At 49.3% G+C, this 24,825-nt stretch overlaps 1 protein-coding gene across 2 annotated transcripts in view; it reads left to right on the forward strand.

Moving 5' to 3' along the window:
* The window catches only part of SLC39A11 (solute carrier family 39 member 11), a 355,367-nt gene that overhangs the window by 287,862 nt on the left and 42,680 nt on the right, over window positions 1–24,825 (forward strand). For both annotated transcript variants that reach the window (XM_003786171.2, XM_023511186.1), the window contains exon 7: window positions 1,428–1,497. In XM_003786171.2, coding sequence (XP_003786219.1) covers window positions 1,428–1,497 — 70 coding nt within the window. The remainder of the gene's footprint in view (window positions 1–1,427; window positions 1,498–24,825) is intronic.

Genomic DNA, 24,825 nt, shown 5'->3' on the forward strand with positions numbered 1-24,825 from the left:
TGGTTGCAGCCGTCATTGTTGTTTGGCGGGTCCGGGCTGGGGATTCGAACCCGCCACCTTAGGTGTACGTGGCTGGCGCCTTAGCCGGTTGAGCCATAGGCGCTGAGCCGCAAATCTCCTTCTGATCTGGATCGGGGGAGTCACAGAAATCCCCTTCAGGTGTCAGAAAGTGTGATAATGCTGTGCTTTTGTCCCTTTGGTTTGTGGCCACCGGTCAGTTCCATTCTCTTTTATGGCCCTTAGGGCTCCATCAGATACTCGCAGACCAACAGGACCCTTCCACGTCTGATCCTAGCTAGGGTGTTGCTGGTGGTGAACTTGGCAAGTTCATGAGCCCCACTGGAAAAGATTTCAGAATCATCTGTCCATCTCACGTTGCCAGCTTGACTGTGGCCACGCCATCAGTGCAGGCTGTACCGGTGTCTACCATTTGAGTGAGGATGGTTCCTTTGAGAGCTGGGATATCCTCCAAGGAATATTCATCCCAAGACGCGTGCTGACGATGGTGATTCCGCCATGCCTCCTACTGTCCTCCCCAGTTTATTCTGGGGGCTATAGTAGAGACCCCTTGATCTAAGGGAGGAGGGTAGGCAGGGTGGCCCTTTCTGGCCCCAGGTAGAGGCTGAGACTGCCCTGAACTGATCTTGGGAGTCCCAGACTTCTGAGCCTGGGGCTGGATCAGTGTAGCACTTAGTCCTGTTCTGGCCATGGAGGTCGAAGGGAAGTCTACCAGGAGAGGCATCCGTTCCCGAGTAATGACATAAAGGCTCAATATCCAACTTTCTTCTCACCGAGGACACAGCTGAAATGCCTGGAGGTGGCACCATCACTTTGTAACTGTGAGGACCTAGGTGGTGAGGATGATAAAGTGAAAACCCAGATGCCCGTGTCTGCAGCGACGTCACTGAGCTCCCAGGTCAACTCTGGACTTGGTGCACAAGCGAATAAATAAAGCCTCTCTGTTTACGTCAGGGCTCATCAAACTCCAGAAAGGGCAGACAGTAAATATTTTAGGTTTTTAAGCCATTTAGTCTCCATCATAACTACTTAGCTCTGCTAATGTAGCATGGAACCAGCAGTAAACAACTTGTCAGCCAGTGAGCGTGGCCATGTGCCAATAAAACTTTATTTACAGACACTAAAATTTGAATTTTATGTAGTTTTCATGAAATATTCTTTCTCTGATGTTTATGTACTTTACAAAATACAAAAACCATTCCTAGCTTGCAGGCCAGACAAACACAGGCTGCAGCTTGATTTTGCCTCCTGGTCTTAGGGTGCCTTACCTGGGTTTAAGCTCCGGTGGGTTGAATTTTCTGTAACTAGCAGTCTAATGCAGTCTTACCTGACATGGTGACAGTGATGGTGATGTTCCTTGCGGAGAGGTTATTTCTAACTCCTCCGGCTTTTTCTTCTGTCTGTTTCAGAGGGCCTTGCTGTTGGAGTTGGATTCGGGGCTGTAGAAAAGACGGCATCTGCTACCTTTGAGAGCGCCAGGTAAGCCGGCACCTGGTGCCTGGAGTGGGGCCCTGTGCCCCGTGGTGCTGTGGCGGGGGGGTGGGGGAGCTGTGCGAGGAACTGGTCGGCACCCCAGCTCCACGGGGCCAGGACTGATGGAGGCGGCCATGCAGTCAGGTGAAGTTCAGACCAGGGAGAGGTGCTCAGTCTGAGAAGCAGGGGTGTGCCAGGGCTGTCAGACCAGCTATCAAGTGGGTGGCCATCGTGAACACCAAACGCGGAGATGACGGCACTTCAAATGTTTAAAGGCTACCGGCAAATTTAGTGTGACGGGCGAGGACAGCCGTCAGCGTTGTTCCTTCAGGCTGGGCCCTCCTGGTTTCCCCTCTCTCTCCGCTTGCTCTCAGAAGGCTCCTGGAGGTGGTCTTCTGTCTACGGCCCTTTCTCACATGTTGGCGTTCCCAGGGATCTCTGTCTAGCCCACCCCTTCTTCCCCCTTACTGCGCACTCCTGGGCCACTTCCCCATTCTCATGACTTTATTATCCATCGATTTCCTGGGATGCCCACCTCGATCTCCAGCCTGGACTTTCCGCTTACCCCTGCAGGGCTGGCTCCCTCCTGGGCGTCTCCACCTGGATGACTCAGGGGCTCCCCTCACTCTGCATTTCCAGACTTGAGCCTGCGTCCCCATCTGTTATCCTGTGCAGGCTGCCCCGCCTTCAGAGTTCCCTGCCTCCACCACGCTCAGCTGTCCAAGCCAAACCCGCTGTCACCCTTGATGCTGCATTTCCCCTCACCTTGCGTAGACAATCTTCAGGCCTTGTCAATTCTTCCTCCCTCCTGCTTCTGTTGAATTAGAGAGGGCCTGCATGAGGTCACAGCCTGGGAGCACGTGGTATCCTGTAGAGGTGTCGTAGAGGCATGCTCTTGTGGTCCACAGGAAACACTGTAGCCTCCAGGGGTAGCCTTCTTGTCCAAGGGCAGCAGACTCCAGTGCCTTCAGGGGACTAAGGGCTGAGGATTAAAAACCACCTCCCTGCTTAGAAAGGACAAAATACAACACTGAGTGGGGAAACCAAGTGAGGACAGTTGGGAAGGTGAGGCCTGAGGTGAACGTTATGCAGCAGGCACACTGGCCAGAGGTGCATCAGTTTACAATTATTTAAAAACATAATTCAGGTCAGATGGCTGCAAGACCACCGGTTTGTCACCCCCACACCTGGCTCCATCCACTGCCTTCAGACTGGTGCATTCCCAAAATATTCTTCCCCACTCCCCCAAGGACATGGCCCACTGTCCTTTGGTGACCAGCCCTGTGCCCATTGACCGTGGCTGTCAGAAACTAATTTCTCAGGGAGCCCCTTTCCATCTTTTCCCAGTTACTGAACTGTCAGGGGGCCTCTGTGTTAGGGTCACCTTCTTGCAGCTGTTTCCCCAGCTGAAGTGGAGCCCCTGTGTGCTAAACCTGGTGCCTGGAGTGGGGCCCTGTGCTGTTCGCAGTCAGTGGAAGATTCTAAGACTCCACGTTAAGAGATGTGTTCATTCCATGAAGCCCAGACCCTGAGGGTGGGCTAGCACGCTAGAGGGAGATTCGTCCTGCTCTTCTTATTTCTGTCTCCGAAGCTCCCAAGCCATTTACTCTCTCTCCAGCAAGACCTCTAGATTGTAAGAAATGTCACCCAAACCAAAGGCTAATTATGAGTTACAATGCCCTGCGGGCCGGGGCTGAGGGCATGTGGCTGTTTGTCCCTTGGCCCATCCGTTTTAATCTTGACTTCATTAGACCGTGAAAATCTTCAGAGTCACCGGGAGCCCAGAGGGGCTGACCTTCTAAACATTCAAAGGCCGGGTTTTCCCAGGGCAGGGGAGACCAAGCCCTGCAGGAGGTCTGTGCCCAGCAAGTGACAACCATGCCCCAGGCATTGTACTCACAGGCCAGGCTCTCTGTCTGGTGGCGCTACATCCCCCACGACATCACGATGTCAACTCCAATGTCCCTCTATTCTGTCACCTGCACTTTCTGCCAATCTTTATAAATATCTCCAAAGAAAATGGAACAAAAATCCTTCCAACCCGGCTCCCTCCTGCCTTCCCTTGCCCAAGCAGAGTGTCTCTGAGTTATATACGCCCTTCATGGGATCCTCTAACTGGGACTGGATTGGGGCAGGAGGTCTCTGTGTATGCAGCCTCACAGGACCCTCTGCTACGCAGGTGTCTCCAGGGGCGTGTTATACCCCTGAGCCCCACCCACTGGTGTCACAGACCATGGAGCAGAGTGGATGGAGCTCTGCTGCCATCACCACTGTATCTGAAGAATACTGGGGAGTGAGGGGTTTCTCCAGTGTACCCTGCAGAGAGGGGAAGAGGGAAGGAGCATTCTCCCTCAGGCAGACCCTTGCAACCCAAGCCTCCACTTAGTAATGCACCTACAGTTCAGGATTGGGGTCTTCCTTGCCAATGCCTGTGACCTTACCCTGGGGTGGTGGAATGTAGACTGGCTCCCAAGCAAGGCTTGCTAGCTTTCCCTGCCTTGGCTCATACTGCGGAAAGGTGTTCACGGGAGGACTAGACACACGAGAGTCCAACCTTTTTTTTTTTCCCTGCTGCACATTGGAAAAAGAAGAGTTGGCTCAGGCTACACATTAAATACGCAAACACTAACTAAAGCTGAGGAGCAAACAAAAGGTCCGGGCAGAGTTTTCACAATAATCAACAGTGAGGATAAACAAACCCATTCTCATATAATCTACGTGTGGCCCGAGGGGTACAGCTTGCACATCCCTGGGGGGTAGCAGAAGTGAGAACTTTCCTCTCAGGCACCTGAGAGGGAAAGGCATTTGGTGCATTGCGGGGAGGACTGGTGGAGCCTGCAACTCTGCACAGTGTGGAATGCTCAGCCAGAGACGGCTGGGGCCAGGGTGGGGCCTGTCTACCCAAGGAGGGAAAGGGATGCGCCTTCCGGCGGTCCCATCGTGCTGGGGCTTCTGAGCCAGTGTTTGTGCTTGTGTATCAGGTCGGGAGAGTTAGGCCCTGTAGAAACAGGACGAGGGCTTGCAAGGGTGTCCACATGTCGGACGGTGTCCTGCCTGAGATCACCATCTTATTCTAGATGAAACTTTCTGGGGTTGAAACTTTTGCTCAAAGCATTGGCATAGAATGCACCCACACTCATTCTCAGGACCCTCTTCCAGGAGGGAAGGGAAGGCAGTCACACGGTAAGTCACACGGTAAGATGGTTACAACAGAATTAGAAAGTGAGCAGGCAGCTCGGTGAGGTGAGCGGCTGGTGGAATCCTGTTGTCTCCAGGACTGACTGTGGCAGCGTGAGGCTGGGACCACTGTGGCTTAGAGCACCCAGCAGAGGGATTGCGTATCTGCTCTGGCCTGCTCGGACTCTCCTAGACCCGGCCCTTTGTGGAGGTGTCTCCTCCGAGGCTGCAGGCGCTCCCCTTTCTTCTGAAGGTCTTGATTTCTGTCACTCATTCCTGCATTCACTCTTTAGTGAGCATTGCTGTGGGCTCCACACTGCACCAGTCCCTGCAGAGAACACAGTTTGTGTGGCATAACTCTGTTTATTTGTCACAAGTACTTCCAAGGACACAGTAAACTTTTAGTACCTGGCCAAAGACTTAGAAGGAGAAGGAAATGTTAGGTTCTAGATATAAGGGGAAGAAGCAAAGACAGTGTGGTGAGTGGTTTCAGATCCTGCCAGAGGCCAAAGGACTGAGCGTTGGACTTCATGCTCATGGAGTGGACGGAGACATGGCCTTCCCCACCATTGCCAGGGAACCAGAACGGCCCCAGCCTGATGGCCGGGGAGCATACTCATTGCCTGCCTAGAAAGAGGTTCTAAAACAGTGGTTCTAAACCTTCCTAATGCCGCGACCCTTTAATACAGTTCCTCCTGTTGTGGTGACCCCCAACCACAAAATTATTTTCGTTGCTACTTCATAACTGTAATTTTGCTACTGTTATGAATCGTAATGTAAATATCTGATAGGCAGGATGTATTTTCATTGTTACAAAGGGGTTGCGACCCACAGGTTGAGAACCGCTGCTCTAAAACTTCACCCCCTGGTCAGTCACTTGCATGTGGAGCTTGCCCTCTCTCAGGGATGTTGCAGAGAGCCCAAACCCAGGAATTAAGCAATTTACGCTCTTTTCAAACCCTCGTGTGCCCATTTCCCAAAATTGATTAGAATGTTGTGCCACAGAGAAAGTCAGAGTAAATACCCCGGGATCGATACATTTGGACCACATTGTCTGACCTCAGCGTGACATAATTGAAAATCGATAGCAGAAAAGATAGCCACAGTAATCTGTTAGTGGGAAGTTAAGCCTGTAGGCAGCATTAAGATTAACACCATCTAAGCTCCAGGGGCCGGATCCAAACCAGACTATCTAAGGACCAGGAGAAGATGGGCTCATCTTGAGGGCACTTCAGAGAGGGGGCTGTATTTCATCAGGAGCTGGGACAGAAAGGGCAAGTTGTGCTGTTGAGCAAATGCCGTGCGTGGCCCCAAGGTGGTTTCAAGGCCAGCAGATAAACAGACTTGGCTGAGGTAGAACTCACAGGTGCTCTGGGGACCGAGTCATTTGAGGTGGGCTAAAGAGCAAGTGCATTACTCAGGGAGAGGTTGGCAACTACGGGGGCTCTGACATAGGCGTGACACCCCCAGAGGTGATTTAAACAGGAATCAGGCTAAGACGAAATAATTTGGTGGAGGAGGGAGATGGGCAGGTGGACCAGTGTGAAGAGTTCAGCAGTTGAACAAAATGTGGACAGATCTCCCACTGCTCTGTGTTCTGGCAGCTATGAAGAAGAGGCAGGATGTCGCCGTGATCCCAATGGGAGTCAGGAGGGGCTGGTCCAGGGAAGGGATTTTAGAAGCAGGACCCACAGATGGCATCTGTTGGCTAAGTTTTTTGTTGTGTGGAAGAGAGGAGGGATAGGGAGACAGGTTAATCCTGTGGTGCTGTGGCCAGGGTGCTGAGCAGGGACAAAGGATGGCTTTACAGGGAGCAGGACAGGTGCGACCTGGCACATGCCTGGAGTACATATGGACCTGGCTAACTGAGCCAGACAGTTTCCTGCTCACTTAGGACAAGGGCTGGCAAGCTACTACCAGCTGTGGGCCACGCTTGGCTCAACACCTGTTTTCTGTAAATGAAATTTTATTGGAATACAGGTGCTAGGATGGCTGAATTGAGAAATTGCCACGGAAATCTTAAGGCTGAAAAGCTGGGAAAATTTACTGCCTGTATAACTTATATGTAATAAGTTATAAGGTGTAAGTTATATAAGTTAAGGTGAATGTATTTGCTACCCCAGAGTTTAGGGTACATTTGTAGACCCCTAATTTCGTGGACACAGTCCCTGGTTTTAACCCAGATTCAGCACTCTGAGGCTGTCTCTTTGATGACTTCTTGCTCACGCTCCGTTTATGCATCTTGAACCCACCAGGAGAGAAAAAGAAAAGCAGAATGTAAATATCCCAGGAAGGCTCTCTCTTAAGATTCCCACTTGAGCTTCTGGCCTGGAGAGAAAGCAGGTAGGGATCTTGCCTAGACGCGTGTGTGGCTGGCGCCATCTGGTGTCTGGATTCCATTACTTCCACCCTCGGCTGCTGCTGCTCCCTCCACCTCCCTGCCTCACTTCATGGAGAAGTTCACTCAGAAGTCAACGTCCTCTGAGTTATGGGGACACTCAGTCCCCCAAGGGCAGCCTGTGGTTCCAGGGAAACGCAGCTTTCTGATCCGGTCCTATAGAAATTTTTGTTTGTTTGTTTCAACCACAAATTTCTTAAACTGTGTGTCCTTGAAGAGTTTGATGCTTGAGTAGTCTTCCTTTCGGAAGCTTCTTCACCACCAGTGTTCTTTGGGGAGAAGACACGCCCTAAGCTCTCACCTGACTCCGAAGCTGCCATAGTTCAAACCAGCAGGGAGAAGAAGGTTATTTATATTTGAACACTCGGCTTCACATACCACTTTGTTTTAAGCTTTGACAAAGCAGACATCAGAGACATTGGAACTCCATGGGCACACCTTGACCGACAGGTGCAGGAGCCATCAGGACCATGTCACAATGTGCTACAGATCAGCCACAAAGCCTAAGATACCACTGGACTCCTACTGAAAGCCTCAACCAGCTCATCATAACCCTAACCCAGACACTTAGTGCCGGATGCCTGGTTACTTAGCCTACGTTTGGACATAATATAACTTACATAGAAGTTACACATGGATGCATCAAAACTAATTTTAAGGTATATGCTTTACTTCCAGAAAAGGAAAAGGATTTACCTGATTTATGAGAAAAAATCGTAAATCGGAAAAGGATTAAATCATATCCTTAAATTTTGTCTCATAAATCAGATAAATCCTTCTCTCTGGCTTAGAAAAACAATATCTATGTTGATATATTAATGGTGATTTAAGGCAGCAGCCATTAGTTAACTAAGCAACCATTTATTTAGAGACAAAAATAGCAGTGGATGTATTTTCCTGGTCATTAATCAGCATTAGCCAGTTGGTGAGTCTGTCTGTACGTACAAGATATATATGTCTGTGTCTCTCTGTCCACGCAGTCCTTCTGTTTTTGTGCCAGTACATTCTTGGAAGCATGCTTGCCAGGAGTCTCAGAGAACGGACACACGAACTTTTTGATTATAGTTTGCTTGAGCACCTTTTAACAAGTGGCTGCCGCTGTCACCAGCCAAGCATCCATCCAGCTGTTCTTGCAATGTCTAGACCTGCCTTGGGCTAAGTCTCCCAGACTTCTGGAACATTCCAGGAGACCCTCCATTCCTCAAGGTTGCTCATCCCCATCTCTTCCCTGCCCACTGAACTGGGTCTCACCATGTGCCAGCCTGGTCTCCCCAAGAGTGGCCTTTAACCTGAGAAGTGGGGACCCAGCATGAAGACGGGAAGAGATACTTTCACCCCTTGACTCCAGCGCCCCCACCCTGCTCCGCAGAGTCACGGCCCCTCCTCCCCTCCTGTCTCTGAAGCAGAATTGGAAGCAAATGTCGGTGCTTTTTTCTTTATCTGCCATCACACATTGTGCTCTCAATTTTATTTGATGTAAGCAATCCATCTTGAACCCATCAAACTACCTTGCCTGGAATTCTAGAATAATCTTTGGCATCCCTTCCTCTTAAATGTTTCTTCCTAGTCCTCCTACATAAGATAAAGCCTCACCTTGAGTTAGAGAGAGACCTGGGAGGAATCTGAAAGCCTGGCAGGCAGGAGATGGTGGGCAGACAGCGCCACCATGCGGCAGCCCGACACCATAGATGGTACAGGCAGCCCAGGTGTGCGGCTACCCCAGAGGAATTTGGCTTGTCCAGAAGTCGCACCTACAGAAGCTGAGGACCGTGTGTGTATGTGTACAAGTTTATAGTCATGTTCTGTGCACTTTTCAAAATAGTAGCGTCCTTATAGTCCAACCATTTTGACCCTCGTATTTCACCATCATCGTTGTATTTCCCCTGCATCAGGAATAAAAATATAACCTTTATGTGACCCTACATGGAGAGGGGGAAAGTGAAATGGACCCATTAAAGAGCCAGAAACTGCCCTAAGCCTTTGATCGTTTACCCTACTAACGGGTCAGAGAAGTGAGAAGAATCCTAACTTCACAACACCCCCAAATCAATTCATTTTTCCTTTTTGCCAATTTGGGGAGTGACATGTTTCCTGTCCTAGTGACCTTGTGTTAAAATAATCTTACTAAATAGTTCTGGGAAGTGAAGGAAGTGGGTTGGAAAGGTCTGCCAGACTCATGGCAAAGCCAGAGCAGGATTAAACGGTGTCCCACAGAGGGTCCTCAGTAGCTAGTGACCACATCATTTGTCTTAGAACAACTATTCTATCCATTGCAACTGGGAAAATAGACTTGAAATCATAGGATTGATGGGCTGGAAGTGGTCTTAAGAGATGGTCTTGCCTCTTCGGTTTTGTTTGTTTGTTTGGGTTTGGGTTTTCCTGGAGTTTTTGGAACAAGATCCTAAGTGTGCACTGTGGGTGGAATAGATACCACCCGGCGCCCAACCCGGCTCCCAACCCCCACACTTGGCAGGAAACCCCTGATCTAGCCCAAGGCCCTTGTTTTGCAGGTGAAGTCCCAGAGTGGAGAAGGGAGTTGTCAAGGATGATTAGAAGAGTCCCAGCTCCTGGTTCCTGAGTCCTGGGGCTCTTTCCTCTGCTCTAACTGCGCTGTCACTGGCTGGTTATGGCCACATTTCCATTTCAGAGGGTGGGATGAACTCCCAGGATGTCGCAGGAGAACACTCAGGCTGCTTCCCCCTCACTCCCCCCTCCGCCTTGTCATTTTTTCCCTCATCTCTCTTGAGCCTCATCAACTCCCGTTCCTTAGACCATATCAAAGATTTTTGAGCAAGACTTTGGGAAATTGTTTTATGCATTGCAATGGACAAAGCTCAAATAAAAGAAGACAGATGGGATTGGGGGCTGGGAAGTGACCAGGGAGGAACTCATGGTCAGAGTCCCTGGCCAGACAGTTCTCATCTCCCTCAGTGGCTTTCTTTTATTTTCTCTCCTTCCTTCCGGTGACTTCTTCTTCTTCTTCTTATCATTATTATTATTATTATTATTAGGCATTCACTGAGGGTACAAAGAACCAGGTTACTTTTGCTTGCATTTGTCAGGTAAATTTAGGGACACTCTTATAATTGAGTCCTGCCCCCAAGAGGTGTGTCACACACCGTAACCCCCGCCCCTCCTCCCTTCCCTCTTTCTGCTTGCCTATCCCCCACCTTCCACCCCCCACCATGTATTAACATCAGTTGTCCTATCAGAATTGAGTACATTGGATTCTTGCTTTTCCATTCTTGTGATGCCTTGCTAAAAAGAATGTATTTCAACTCCACCCAGGTTAATGCAAAAGATGTAAAGTCACCACCTTTTTGTGGCTGAACAGTATTCCGGGGTATACATACACCACAGCGTGTTAATCCATTCCTGGATTGGTGGACATTTAAGTTGTTTCCACAAATTGGCAATTGTAAATCATGCAGCAATAAATAGTCTAGTGCAAATGTCCTTACGATAAAATGATTTTTTTTTCTTCTGCATAGATGCCCAGTATTGGAGGATCAAATGGGAGGTCTAGTTTGAGTTCTTTGAGGGTGACGTTTTAGGATAATGCTTTTGAGCTCCCAGTTAGAGCAACAATTCACAGAAACAAAAAAAGTGGCAGAATTTTGTCAGTAAGCTGTGCCCCGTTCTTGCACTGGCATCTCCCACATCTCCCTACGAGCTGTATATCCCGAGTTCTCTTTGAGAAATCCTGATGGAGGATGAGACCTACCCCTGGGAGCCCTTGTGCTCTGCGCCCCCAGGCCTATGCAGATAAATACAGTCTCATCTAGAGTTACCTGGAAACCTGGTAACTCTCCAGATGATGCAGAGGAGACTCTGAAACTTAGTAGCCGTTTGCCAGAGAGGTATCCTCACCTCGGTGCATGGGGCTTGAGAATCTCTAGGTTGAAGAGATGCACAGAGATGGGTGACCTAATTGCTGACACGTACGGCTGTCCATGAGAACCTGCTCGGTCCTAGTCTGGCTTTGCCCATGTGTCCGGCTGAGTTTTAGGACCCACTTTCTCCACTTCCTAGGATTGATGTAATAAATAGCAGTATTTAAAAAAAATAGGAAAGTAAGCATGTCACCCTGAAAATGGCAAAAAGAGAAATCTAGTTGATTTGGGGGTGTTCTGAAGTTAGGACTTTTCATGCTTCTATTAATGGAGCTAATCCAAGTTCAGGGTGACCGTCAGGTGTGTTTAGGGTCAGCCTCGATGCTAGATCCAGTTACAGTTTCTCATCTCTTGCTAGAGTTGGGGCTTGTCTCGCTCGAAATGATGGTTTCCTTTTGAAGGATGGAGAACTTCTCTAATCTAAACCTTCTGACGGCAAGCCTGCCACACACACACACACACACACACACACACACACACACACACCCTGCTGTAAGGACAAAGAAGAGAAATTAAGACGTGCGCCCTTCAGTACTGTCTTCCCAGCAGCGCCTTTCGACTAAGTCAGTGGACTCCACCTGAGGAGACACGACTGTGCACTTGGCTCTTTCTGTCTATGCCTCAGTTTCCACATGTGGTTATAAGACTGTTGGACTTTTCAGGACAATAAAAACACCTCCCAGTGTGTGAAGACTTTATGAAACAGACACTTTTTATGTTTTGCAAAGGAAAGGCATTTGAAAAGATGATGTTAGCATAGCACCATGGTCAGCCATTTTTTTTTTTTTTTTTTTTTTTTTTGAGCTAGCACTCTCCTAGAAAGTGTATTTATCTCCACAAATGAGCTCATCAGCTCGGGATAAACAGAGACTGTTGTACCTTCCAGGTAAGAACTTATTTTGTCCTTACTCCCCAGTTCACTCCCTCCCCAGTTCACATTCTGTGAAACAATACGGAAACCGAGCGCAGTGATATTTGGTGTGCGATTGTGTTCCGGATACGAGTGGTCAGTGTGAGTCCCTGGATGCAGCGACAAGATGATGTGGACGCCTCAGTTGATCCTGGTGCAGTGTTTTAGTCTGTGTTGGAAATCCGGCTTCTGTAAATAGCGACGGCATATTTTTCAAGTGTGTCCCTTAGTGTTACATTTCCCTGTCACCTTTCCCTGCTTACAAAAAGCCCCTAGGGATGGATGAGGATGAGGAGACCAGAGTCACAGTCCTAGGAGGGATCTTGACTCTGGAATTCCTGAATATTATCCAAAAAGAGAACCATTCAGCTTGGGAAAGAATTTGATTCCAGAAAGGATTAAATTACCATGAATTGACTCGTTTTTTTCCTGGCTACTGTGTGGAAATGGGGGCTCCAAGGCCAGGATAATATTGGAGGGAAAGAGAAAGTTAATTCTTAATCTACACGTGAGTTACTGGGTCTACATTTTGACACAAATACACATGAACTGCTCATTTGTCCAATATAGGATTTGGGGGGTGATCTGAGAAAGGTCAAAGACAGCAACACAGGCAACTCGGGACATGTGTTCACCTGTTCCCAGAGCCCAGGAAAGAGTGGGTGCCTGACACACAGTGGGAAGGACTGCACCCCCACTGCCTCCAGCTGCTCACACAGGGAACCACCAGGCAGAATGGGAGGGGCCGTGAGAGGATAGTCACCAAGGAGGCACCCTGCAGCCCACTCCTTCCCACAGTGCACGGAGTTCCAGTGAGGCTGTGAACATGAACTTGGTGACCTGTGAACAAGTTTATGAGCGGATGTGTGTTTTTGTTTCTTGTAGGTACATACCTAGGAGCGGAATTTCTGGGTCAGATGAGAACTCTGTTTAACTTTTTGAGGAAAGGAATGAGTTTTAAAAACCACCTTGTAGTCCAGAATAAAAAGAGCCAGATTAAACCAGGAATTTATTTTAACCTCTGAAGTTCTGTTTCTCCAACACAGACAGGTCATCATCACCAGCCATTTCTCGGGAGCAGCGTCCCGCCTCCGGGTCCCGGAAGCACTGTGATGATGAGTGTCGCGTGGCTGCAGGGGGTCTCTGCGGAGTGCTTACTGTGTGCACACACCTGTTCTGTCCTTTTTCTTTGTTCTCTCACTGAATCGTCACACACAGACCAAAGCATCCCCATTTTACAGACCGAGAAAATTGAGGCACAGACTGGCAACTCATCTGTTGCTCTGTGGTTAGTAAGGGCAGGAGCCAAGTGCGTGCGCAGGTCTCTGGCTCCAGCACCTGCCTCTTTGCTGGGGCAGTCTAGGGCCTATGAGGCGAAATAGCCGGGCAGGACGAGAGGCTGGGCGCAGGGTGGGTCTTGCTTCCTGCTGAGTTTCCCTTACTGCATGGTGTCTTTAAGAACATGGAGCTTGACTGCCTAGTTCAAATCCTGGCTGTGCCATTAACCCAGCAACTTGATGGGTTGCTATTCTTCTATGCCTCAGTTTCCTAATTTGCAAAATGAGAGTAATAGTGGTACAGTAATGGCTTAGTGGAGTGCCCAGATAAGTAACTCTGTTAATATATGAAAGCACCTGGGTACAGCAGGGCTGTATCTGATGTCCGTGTTGTTTGGCTGCCTGGCTCACGTGTTCCAGGTACTGCCCATCGCTGGCCAGCCCCTTTCTGTTCCTGCCCATGTCCTGCTGACCCAGAAGAAGAATTGTCTGCCTGGAGCCAATACTCAGGCCAGGCACCCGGCCCAGGGATGGGGCTCTGTAGGTGTGTGGGGCTGCTCCTCTCTCAAGCTGCTGTGCTGTGGTGTTTCTCAGGCTCCGAGCTGGATACCGGCCTTGGCATCCTTCCCTCTATTTCCCCTGTGACCCTGCCAGGCTCATTTTGCTGAGGTCGGTCCTGCACCAGGGGTATAGTTGACCTGCTGGAAGTTTCACAGACGAGTTCATGACCAGCAGCCCCTCCAGACGAGGTGTTCCATCCAGGTCCCATGGTCCCCTTCTGCTCCCCCAGTTCCCTGGACTCGCTTGCAGCCCCCTCCCATCCACCCGCACAAGTCACCCTCTCAGAGCACGAGGGAGGTGGCCGTGCTGAGCAGCAGTGTCCCTACCCCAGCAACCACACAAGGGCCCTTTCATGCTGCAGCCCCTTCCTCCTCTCCCCAGCCCCCAGCCACCCCCACCCAAGTCCCTGGCGACAGGGGCTGGACATCTTGGCTCAGGGAGCCTTCTGGGCACAACGTCTGTTCTGTTAGCCTGAAGGGGCTGCAGGGGAGGGGCGGGCCCGCAGAGGGCTTGAGAACAGCAGTGTGGTTTCTTCGAGGCTTCCCCGGGCTCTAGAGATGACACACGCTGCTCCTCTTTCCTCTGTTCCCCTCACGGCTGTGTCCGTCCTCCCCAACAGCTTGTGACAAGCACCTCTGTCTCCCAAGGCAGCCCGCTGTGGGAGCCCTGGGCATGGCGAGGGAGTTGCAGGTGTGGGTTAGTTCCGCAGGAGGGAAAGGGTCTTCCTTTTAAAATAGCTTGGCTGGTAGAAAGGAGGCTCCTGAGCATCGATGCCTGTGCGTTCCTCGTGACCTGTGTCTCTTAGGTGCTGAGTACTTGTAGCAATCAGCCACCACTGCTGTCCCAGTAGGGACAAGTTGCTCAGGGTGTCGGCAGGCTCAGAGGTTGTTCTCCCTGCAAAGGGGCAGAGTCAGGGTTTAACCTACCTCCATCTGATGCAGAAGCCTGGGAATTCCCCCCTCGGTCCAGCCACTAGCAATCACAGAACCATAGTGCAAGCTGACATTGACTGAGTGCCTTCCATGTGGAAATCCGTGCTCACGACACTCACACGTTATCACGGCCTTAAAGCCACCTGTGAGGGAGGGAGGTGTTCCATCCAGGTCCCACAGACGCGGATGTGCCCGAGAGCACACAGCGAGGGCAGGGCAGGGGTGGGGTTTGCACCCAGGCATCGAGCTCCAGAGCCTCTGCCTTGACCCACCAACCCCTCTGCCTCCCAGTCACACGCCTGCTGTGACCCTGAAGGTGAAAACTCTCCCCCAAGTGGGGCAGGAGATGAGGTCAGCTCAGTTGTAAGGAAAATAAAAATGGGCCACAGAAGTTCGGGTTCGAGCTGCTCAGTTGTGAAAAATGTCTCATTCCCCTTGCAAACACTTAGATCAGGCGTCCTCAAACTACGGCCCGCTGGCCACATGCAGCCCGCCTAGGACATTTATATGGCCCGCTGGGTGTTTCTGCTGCTGCTGCCCGTCCTGCTTAGCAGCCGACTCATTCTGGGGCCTACAGTCCGGCCCTCCAATGGTCTGAGGGACAGTGAACTGGCCCCTTGTTTAAAAAGTTTGAGGACCCCTGCCTTAGATCACAGGTGGGAAGCCGTGATCTTCCCCCACTGCGGATGCTTAGATCACTCTGATTTGCGTCAGATGCACCTCTAAGACCACACCCCGTTTGTCGTGTTAGGAAACTTGAGCGCTGTAAAAATACCTTGGTGAGAAACAAAGATTTTCTAGCCAGTCTGACTAGATGCAAATATTTATGTTGAAGAGGGTTTTGGGCATCGTTCCAGATGTTTGCTGCTGAGGTAAGAACAGTAACCCCAGCTGGACACCTCTGGTGAGCTGCCGGGCACGGGGGTGGGAGAGAACTGCAGAGAGGCGGCCCCGAGATGATCGGGGCCTTTATCCCCTGACTCACTTCTCCAGCCTCACGGGCCGGAAGGCAAATGCACAGGGTCCTTGAGGAGGACAGATGGAGCAAGCAGAGTTTCCTGCCCCCTAAATTCCAGAGTAAGGAATTACAGAGGAATCACGTGCCCCCACAAAGGCTCGCAAAAGTCCTAACCCCCGGCACCAGTGAATGTAAACTTATTTGGCAGTAGGGTCTTTGCAGACATTATTTTTTGAGATCAGCCCATTTTGGCCCTAAATCCAACGTGCCTGTGTGCGCTTAGGAGGCAGGAAGAAAGAAACTCACAGAGACACGTACAATAATGTCCTGTGGCAACGCAGAGAATGGAAGGAAGACGGCCACGAGACAGGAGGGGCCGAGATGGGCGTGATGCCTCTACAAGCCACAGAAGGCCACGGATTGCCACAGATTGCCGGCAGCCACCAAAAGCTAGGGTCTATCTAGGGAGCACCCTCCCCCAGGGACTTCAGGGGAGTGTGACCTGGCCGACACCTTGATTTTAGACATCTGTCCTCCAGGACTGGGAGGCTAATAGTCCCTACTTAGCTTTCTCCACTTCCTCTCAGCGGACACGGAGCCCCCGCCCCCGTTTCATCCACCTTCTTCCCTGTGTGGATGTATTTTGTTTTCTGCGTCTCGTGGGTAGCTTTAGGGTTTTGTTTGGGGATGGGGTTAAAGCTTGGGGGTTTGCTTTCTTCCTCTCTCTCTCCGTTCAGTCCAGACCAGCCTGGAGAAAAGCAGCGCCTTTCTCTCCCCGCTTCCGTGGCCACCTTCAGACCCAGGCCCAGGGGACAGCCAGGGCTGTCCCCCACATGGGAGCGAGTAAGCCGCCCCTAAGAAAGAGGCCTTTGTCATGGGGAACATGGCACTCAGCTCAGCCACAGAGACAGATTGTGCCAGAAAACAAACAACAACAACAAAAAGGTCCAACCACAGCATTCTTGGGGCCCTTAGTCATCTGCCTCCTGCTTATTCTTAAAAGACAGATTTCCTTTCTTCAGTGTAACTCCACCAGATAGGTCGTCAAGTTTTCATTCTGTCCAGGACTGGGCACTGGGGGCCCTCCCTGCACCATCTGCTTGGGGGCTCCCCCCGCCTCCCCACCAGCATTACCTCACCCCTATAGGTGGAAAGGCAGAGGCGTCATACTGCCTCCGCGGAGCTGGGACCGGGGCTGGAGTTTGACCCTTTCTCATGCTTAGTGCTACCTACCTGGACGCTTACTAAGATAACACGTTTTACGTTATGTACACGGTGAGCCCCAGCAATCACCACTGCACTTTCCGTCTCTGTGCATTTGGCTCCGTCAGGGCCTTCGTATAAGGGGAATCATATCATATTTGTCCTTTAGTGGCTGGCTTATATCACTTAGCATAATTCGGCAAGGTTCACGCATGTTGTAGCGCGTGTCAGAACCTCCTTTTTCTTAAGCCTGATTAATGCTACATCGCGTGAGTCTCTGCCACAGTTTGTTTATCTGTTCATCTGTCCCTGGACCCTTCAATTGTCTTCACCTTTTAGCTGTTGCAAATAACGCTGCTTATGGATAAGGCTATACCCGTATCTTTTCAGGACCCTGCTTTCAATTCTTTGGGGTGTGTACCCAGAAGAGGAATTGCTAAATCATATCATAGTTTGATTTTTAATTTTCTTACTGGAACTCCATCATGGTGTGTTTTTATCGAATACCGTGCCCTGGAGCAGAGTGGCACTTCCCAGGAGAATGAGACCATCACAAGCTGCACCAAGGGCCTCCCTCTGTGGCAGGGCACATGGGGTGCGTGTACCTGCCCCCAACCTCCTGACTGCAGACCCCGTGCCTTGCATGGATCTGGCCCGGCGTGAGAAAGAGTGGAAGGAAACCAGGGGAAGAAAAGTGAGCGTGAGGAGGCTGCACGGGTGCAGGGTGAGGTGGCTGAATACGTACACACACAGAGGTGGGATTCCAGACTTTAACCAAACGGACCTCTCGTTATTGGCCTCACATGCAGCCACGTGAGGTGAACAGCTCTGAGCACCTGGATCTGAAACGGGGTGGCCACGGGAGGGGGACACCTGCAGACTCTGCCCCAGATTCAGGGGTAGACCCAGAACCACAGTGGGCTGCTGTGCTCCCATCTTTACCGAGGAAGCTAAACACAGACAGCACTCAAGCTCTTCCTCTTCCTTAAGCCTCAGTTTTCTCATCTGTCCAGTGGGATTTCCTTGAGGAGTAAATAAAAGCGGAAGGAAAGCCCTCAGGTGGCGCCTGGTGCCTGGTGACGCTGAACACGGGGTGGACGCTGACCCTCCCAGCGGAGGGGCGCGGGTATCTGCAGCCATGTGCCTTCATCTGCCTCATCCTTCTCGACCACTATGGAGTATGATCTGCGCCCAGCCTTGTGGTGGACTCCAGGTCTAAATTCAAGGTCCCTGATGCCACCATTTACCAGCTGGGTAAGCTTGCAAATGTTACTTCTCTGTGCCTCGGTTCATTGGTTTTCAAGTCTGTGTAACAGGGATACTGATGGCTCCTCGTTCACGGTGTCGGGGAAATGCAGTGAGAGGGAGCCGATGACGTGTCCGGCACCATCCCAGAATGGGGACGTTACCGCGTTACTGTCACCATCAGATGATGGCAGTGATGCACAAAGTATGAGGTGAAGGGTTTGATTCTACTATTTAGTAAGTGGGATCAGTAGGACTTATGGTCCAGTTAGGTAGAGGCGACAAGAACAATAACAAACCCTCCCCTCCCAATCTTCTGGATTTGTGCAGCTGGGAAGATAGAAAGTATCTTGCACCGAGATTGACAATCCGGGAGAGGAGGAGGAAGAAGAGGAGTTTGATGGTTGAGGGCAAAGTGTGAGAACTCAGTGGGGTTGGGCTTTGCCTCTGTGGGCCTGGCCCTCGCTAAGCTTATTCAAGGAAGTACAGTTCATGATCCCTGTCTTCTCCGGGACAATGGGGTGGGCCTGCTGCCCATGCCCGGGAACTCTCCCATCTCCACCCAGGTCAGGGAGTGCATGCCCACTGTCCAGGTGAGGCCCCCTCCCCTGTGTTCAGCTTCCACCTTGTTTCCCAGTTTCTGACCTGGGCTGAACATCTTTGGCTCCTAAATCTTTCATCCTTGACTCTGGCCCTGTCACTCCCCTAATCTGTGGATACAGAGGCTCATCCAGGTGTCCCCTTCTCCATGGCCTAAACCTCCTCACCCCAGGCCACATGCTGCCTGCCTTCCCCTTTACCTGGACTCCTCAACCCAGGCCACATGCTGCCTGCCTTCCCCTTTACCTGGACTCTAAAGACTGCCTTATCTGCTCCAGTCTTGAGCGGCCTCTCTGTCCTTCCTCATGACTGCTGACTCTTCCATTCCCCCTCATGCCAGAATCTTAACTTAGATCCCTTCCTGGTGCCGCAGACCTTGGCTGTCCCCTTGGCTCCCACGCAGTGTCCTGCCTGTCCCTGTCGTTGGCCCCGGATCCCCCTGGCCTGTCCCATCCTGCTGCTGATCATATCTCAGCTCTCACCCATGGTATAGACTTTCAAGGTAAAAAAATTCCATTTATTTGTCTCTGTGTGGTTTAGTAAAATACATGAAAGCTTATCCTCTGACCAAGGGTCTTTGCAGACGGAGAAACAAGGAAGTGTTGCTGCTTTCCAGGTGAGGATTACCTCTAAGCTCTCTGGAAAGTTCCTCGTGTCACCCAGCAGAGCACTGGAAACCTTCCCAAGCAGACTGAAAACTCAAACCCCCAAACTCACAGACGCTGCTGCTTTCTGGTGGGCGAGCCCATATTTTAGGTGGGTCCCAGATGTCCTGCAAATACTCTCTGCTTATCACCTTTTACGTTACTTTTTATCAAGAAGAGTTTTTAAACTGGGACTCAACTGAAGCTTTTACAAAAACAGGTTGATTTGTGTTGTGGTTTTATCTTTGGTCTTTCAAGATCTAGTGAGAACTGGCCTCGAGCGTCTCATAAAGAACCGACAGACACTGGCTGAATCAGCTGGGTTCTTCCAGACAGGCCAGCTCCCTGGAAAGCAGGGCCAGGAGTGGGTAGAGGACAGCAGGGATAAAAACTCCACCTATGTCACGTGACCTTGGAGCCCCTCCCCCTACCTGTCTGCCTTTGGTTCAGCCCATCTGCTCACTCTCAACTTAATGGCAACAACTTTGAGGCATCGGAAACAAAAGCTGGATGGGGAGGCCACACTCTTGGTCCCGCCTCTGCCAGTAGGGCAGGACACCAGGCTCAGCCCTTGCTAAGCCTTCTGCTGAGCAGCCATTAAATGTTCAACATACAGAAGCATTTTCTCAAATCAGAGGCCTCCCCATCCATGTCAAATGTAGGATACAGAGGAAAATGCCTTTCTCACACGGGTGTAGCCCTTAGCCCTTTCCGTGTCTGGCTGTTCATGTCTTTCATGAGGATTTTCTAAAAGTCACAAGAAGCAGTCAACATATGCTGAGCATCTCAATTTTCGCTTCATTTTCCCCAGAGCTGTGGGCCATCTCAGGTACAGCCAAAGGCGTCTCACTAAGGCACTGCTCGCCGCTCTAGCTTTTCGGCCTACACATCTATCTTTCCTCATCACGTGGTCCAAGTGCTCACACCAAGCCACTGCCCCATGTTTAGGTTTTGGTAATTGCAGTACCAATCCTGTATTATTTAGAATATGGAGCGGCACTTTGTAACAGAATCCAAATTCATAGTGGTATAAACAGGGTTCTTCTTTCTCACCTAGATTAAAGTATGGTGACATGATGGTCACCCATAACTTAGAATGCCTTTAGATTTCCACATCATCACCGCCAACCTCATGGTCCAAGGCGGCACCCACCCATCACTTTTCTGTGTCCCAGATATTCAGATGGAGGCAGAGGGAGGAGAGGAAGATATGGCTTCTTTCCTTTAAGGATTGGTCCAGGTGTTGCACCCATCCCTTGCCCTCTGCATTTCTTTGGCCAGAGACTTAGTCACATCTAGCTGCAAGGGAAGCTGTCTTTATTCCAAGCATCCAGGTATTCAGCCAACAATCAGGGATTCTTTTCTGATAGAAGAATGGGCATAGGGAACAAATTGTAGTGTCTACTTTAGGCGACCATGCTGAGGGTTATGTGAGAATTAGGAAAGCAGATGGGGAAATAGGAAAGGATGAGGCTTCAAAGGTCATCCTTGTGTGCTGTGTAAATATTTCACAGTTCTGTCTCAGAGGCAAAGCACAGCCACTGAAGGACTTGAAAAGGAAGAGAAGGGGATGTGATTGGATATGTGTTCTAAAAGCATCACTTGGGACATTTGGTTTAAAAGAGCATCTTGTTAGCCTATGAGAAGATGTAAAATGATGAAAACATTTAGTAGTGCTGAAAATTAAGACAGCAGTGCCTAGGAAGCATTTCCACTAATTCTAAAATTGGCTGAGCTGGGTGAAGAAAAACCACTTGTCTGCCTATGTTACTGACAGTCTTACTTGATAAATTAATCTAGAAGTCACTATGTGCTTTCTTGGAAACAAGAGTAGTGGTGTACAAGATGGAGATTGTTTTTGTTCCTTTGTGCTGCTATAACAAAACATGATACACTGGGTAATTTATAAATAATTGAAATATTTTTCTCATGGTTCTAGAGACATGAAGTCTGAGATCAAGGCTTCAGCAGACTCAGTGTGTAGCGAAGGGCTTGCTCTCTGCTCCACAGACGGCACCTTGTTGCACCCTCGTATGGCAGAAAGGACCCAGGGGTGAAATAGGGCATCCCCTTTCACACCTTTTACAAGAACACTAATCCCATTCATGAGGAAGCCTCCACCCTCATGACTCAATCACTTCCCCAAAGGCCCCACCTCTTAATACTATCACATTGGGTCTTAGGTTCCAACGTATCAATTTTAAAGGGACATATACATTCAAACCATAACAGAGATGAAAGAACATAGACATGGACATGGACATGGAAAGACCATGGAAAGACCATGGAAAGACCATGGACATGGAAAGAACATGGAATCATGGACATGATTCAAAAACAACAACAAATCAAAGGGAAAACAAAGGTGGGTGGATTAAAAAAAATGAGAACCAGAAGGGACCTGAAATCACAGTGTCAGAATAGAAGATCAGTGGCAAGAAGTCAGCAGAGGATTGGCATTGCAGAAAAGCATACTACGTACAGGAAAGGAAAGTGACTATGTTCCCTGACTATGAAAGTGACTATGTTCCTTTACAGAAGGAAAAGAGAGGAATAAAGAGATGAGGGAAATGACAGGTGGTTGGTGGAACAGATGACCCAGAGACTTCTGTGTGTTCCTAAAAGAGCAACCAGGTCATCTGAGCAGGTGCAACCATCAAAGTTATCATTAAAAATAAAACTTATAGACCCTGGGGTGGGGGTGGGGGGAATCTGAGGGTGCAGCTCCAAAGAGCTCACCACATTTTATTATAGTTGGATTTAATGAAAGAAGATTGTAATCTGACATGTCCTGGAAAAAGTTTTCAATTACAAAAACATGTAAATGTCACAAAATTATCCAGATAAGAAGAGCAGGTTAGTATTATTTTTGGGTTTTTGCAGTTTTTGACCACCTCTGGCATATGGGGCTGGTGTCCTACTCCTTTGAGCCACAGGTGCTGCCCCGAGCAGATTATTTTTAAAGGAATTGAGTTCAGATTCATCAGAAAGTAGTTGAAGTGAAAAGGGACTCCCTCTCTCACACACCCATGCACACGTATGTTCAGATGCATCCCTCACTTTTTATACATGGCTCAATGAGGCAGTTGATCTATAGTTTCTTCACCCAGTAACAACTATCCGTTGAACACATCTCTCTCTGTTAAATTTTGATTAAACACGAGGGGGGGGAATACTAGGCTCAGCTCATCTCTGTTCAGGGAGAGACCATCACAGCAGGTCAAAGACCAGCCTGTCTATCAGGATCACCTTGAGGGCAGGTAACCACTACTGGTACAATTGGTGGGCACCCCAATCAAAAAAGAGCTAGGCTCTTTACTGATTAGGCACAAGAATTTTAAAAGAAAAAGGCTGAGTGGCTTCACCTGGGGTTTCTTAGAAAACAGCACCAAAGGCAAAGTCTACACACTGTGATTTATGAGGAGATGCATTGCCAGAGAAAGCAAGAGTGAAGGAAGAGGAAGTGAATGACACAGAAGGGCAGGAGAGGAAATTAGAGGCATATCAGCAAGGTGGCCATAGTGTCTCAAAGCCAGTCAGTCCTGCTGCTCAGTCGGAGGTGGGAAGGACTTTTTCAAGGAGACTGAATGGAACTGCTGAGTCTCAGCTCTCTGTTGGAAGGGGAAGGGGGATTGTAGTGAAAAGGACCAGCCATTTATCTGATGAATCCTTCCCATCTTGCACTTCTTTGGTCCAGGTCCCCCTCCCTAAGTTGCATCACCCATCCTTCCAGCCAGCTATTGTGGGTGAAGGAATGTGGGCACTGTAGCAGCCAGGGGTCCAGCCACTGTGGGTGACAAACTGAGCCCTTCTTCCTGGGGGTAGGAGGGGTGCTAAGACCACCCCTGCTGTTCTAAGATGAGGTGATAGGATGCAGAGAAACTGTAGGAATGATACGATGTTTTCAGTCAGGGTCCTTTGGAGAAGCAGAACCAATAGGATATGTATATGGAGGAAGAGATAACTACAAGGAATTGGTTTGTGTGATTATAGAGGCTGGCCAAGTCCAAATCCACAATGTGAGTCAACAGGGTAGAGAGCTGGAGAGTTGATGGTGCAGTTCCAGTTCAAAGGCAGTCTGCTAGAGAATGTTTTTCTTTCTCCAGGGAGGATAAGTCTTTTTGTTCTATTTAGGCCTTCAACTTGCTTGCCACCCAGATTCAAGAAGGCACTCTGCTTTGCTCTACCAATTAAAATACTCATCTATTCCAAAAACCTTCCCAGAAACAAATGGAATACATGACCACATATCTGGGCACCCTGTAGCCCAGTCAAGTTGACACATTAAAATTAACCATTGCACATGAGAATTGCAAAGGGTGCTCAGCTGGGATGCAGGGCAAGTGGCCAAGGTCCTGGATCAGACCACAGGGAACTGGGATGGAGCAGACTCTTCCTGTACACTGGTCCTACAAACAAATGGACCACTGTGGCATGAAATTATTACTTTGTAGTTACTTATTTGTAGTTATTTTGCAGATATTATAATGATATATTTATCTCTAAATTTTATTGACTTGGCTCTTTCTGATAAAACCTTCATCATTTAAACCATTTGTACTTTAAGCATAATTTTTCTGTGCTTGAAAAGAATGGATAAAAAGAGGCTTCAAAGTTGAACTTTGACTTTTGCTTGGAAATTATTATTCTATGCCATAAGCTTTGCCTCCATAACCATTTTCTCTTTGGTGGAAAGAATGAATCATGACTTAATGATAATTGTCTGGGTGCAATGCATTATGCATATCATCCTAGCACTTTGGGAGCTGGGAGGATTGCTTGAAGACAGAAGTTCAAGACCAGGCTGAGCAAGAGCAAGACCTTATCTGTATAAAAACAGAAAAATTAGCTGGGCATGGTGGCAGGCACCTGTCGTTCGATCTACTCAGGAGGCTGACACAGGGGAATTGCTGGAGTCCAGGAATTGGAGGTTGCAGTGAGCTGTGATGATGCCACTGTCCTCTAGCCAGGGTGGCAGAGAGAGACCCAGTCTCAAAAAACCCCAAATTTATAATATGCTGAATGAGCACTCATGTCTTATCCTATGTGGGTGTGCCAAGGGGAATGATCAGGACTTTGCACTTCTTATAAAAGGAAATGATGATGTATTAAGAGTTACTTGAAGACACAGGAGTTCTTCAGTCTTGGTCCCCCTTGGACAATACTGTTTTGTTTTCCTGTCAGCCCTGCAGCACCACCTGTATTTCCCTGCCCACACACTGTATGTATTCTCAGGACAGGTCCACATCATTTCAGTTGTAAGCAATATAATAAAATTGTCAGTGAGATAGCTTACATCCTATTTTTCATGCTAACTTTTAAAAATCCAGTGTATATTTTCCGCATCTCAGTTTGGATTCACCATATTTTAGATGCTCAGTGGACACAGCATGGCCCATGGCTACCATATTGGATAGAGCCTGGCTCTCCAGTGATGGTTCTAAACCTTGGCTGCACATTGGGATCAGCTGGGGAGCTTTCAAATGCTGATGCCTTGGCCTTTTCCTGCAGTGCTTCTGATTTAATGGGGTTGGGC

Source organism: Otolemur garnettii, unplaced genomic scaffold, assembly GCF_000181295.1.
Source record: "Otolemur garnettii isolate 467f Iridium unplaced genomic scaffold, OtoGar3 scaffold00018, whole genome shotgun sequence".
Classification (NCBI taxonomy): domain Eukaryota; kingdom Metazoa; phylum Chordata; class Mammalia; order Primates; family Galagidae; genus Otolemur; species Otolemur garnettii.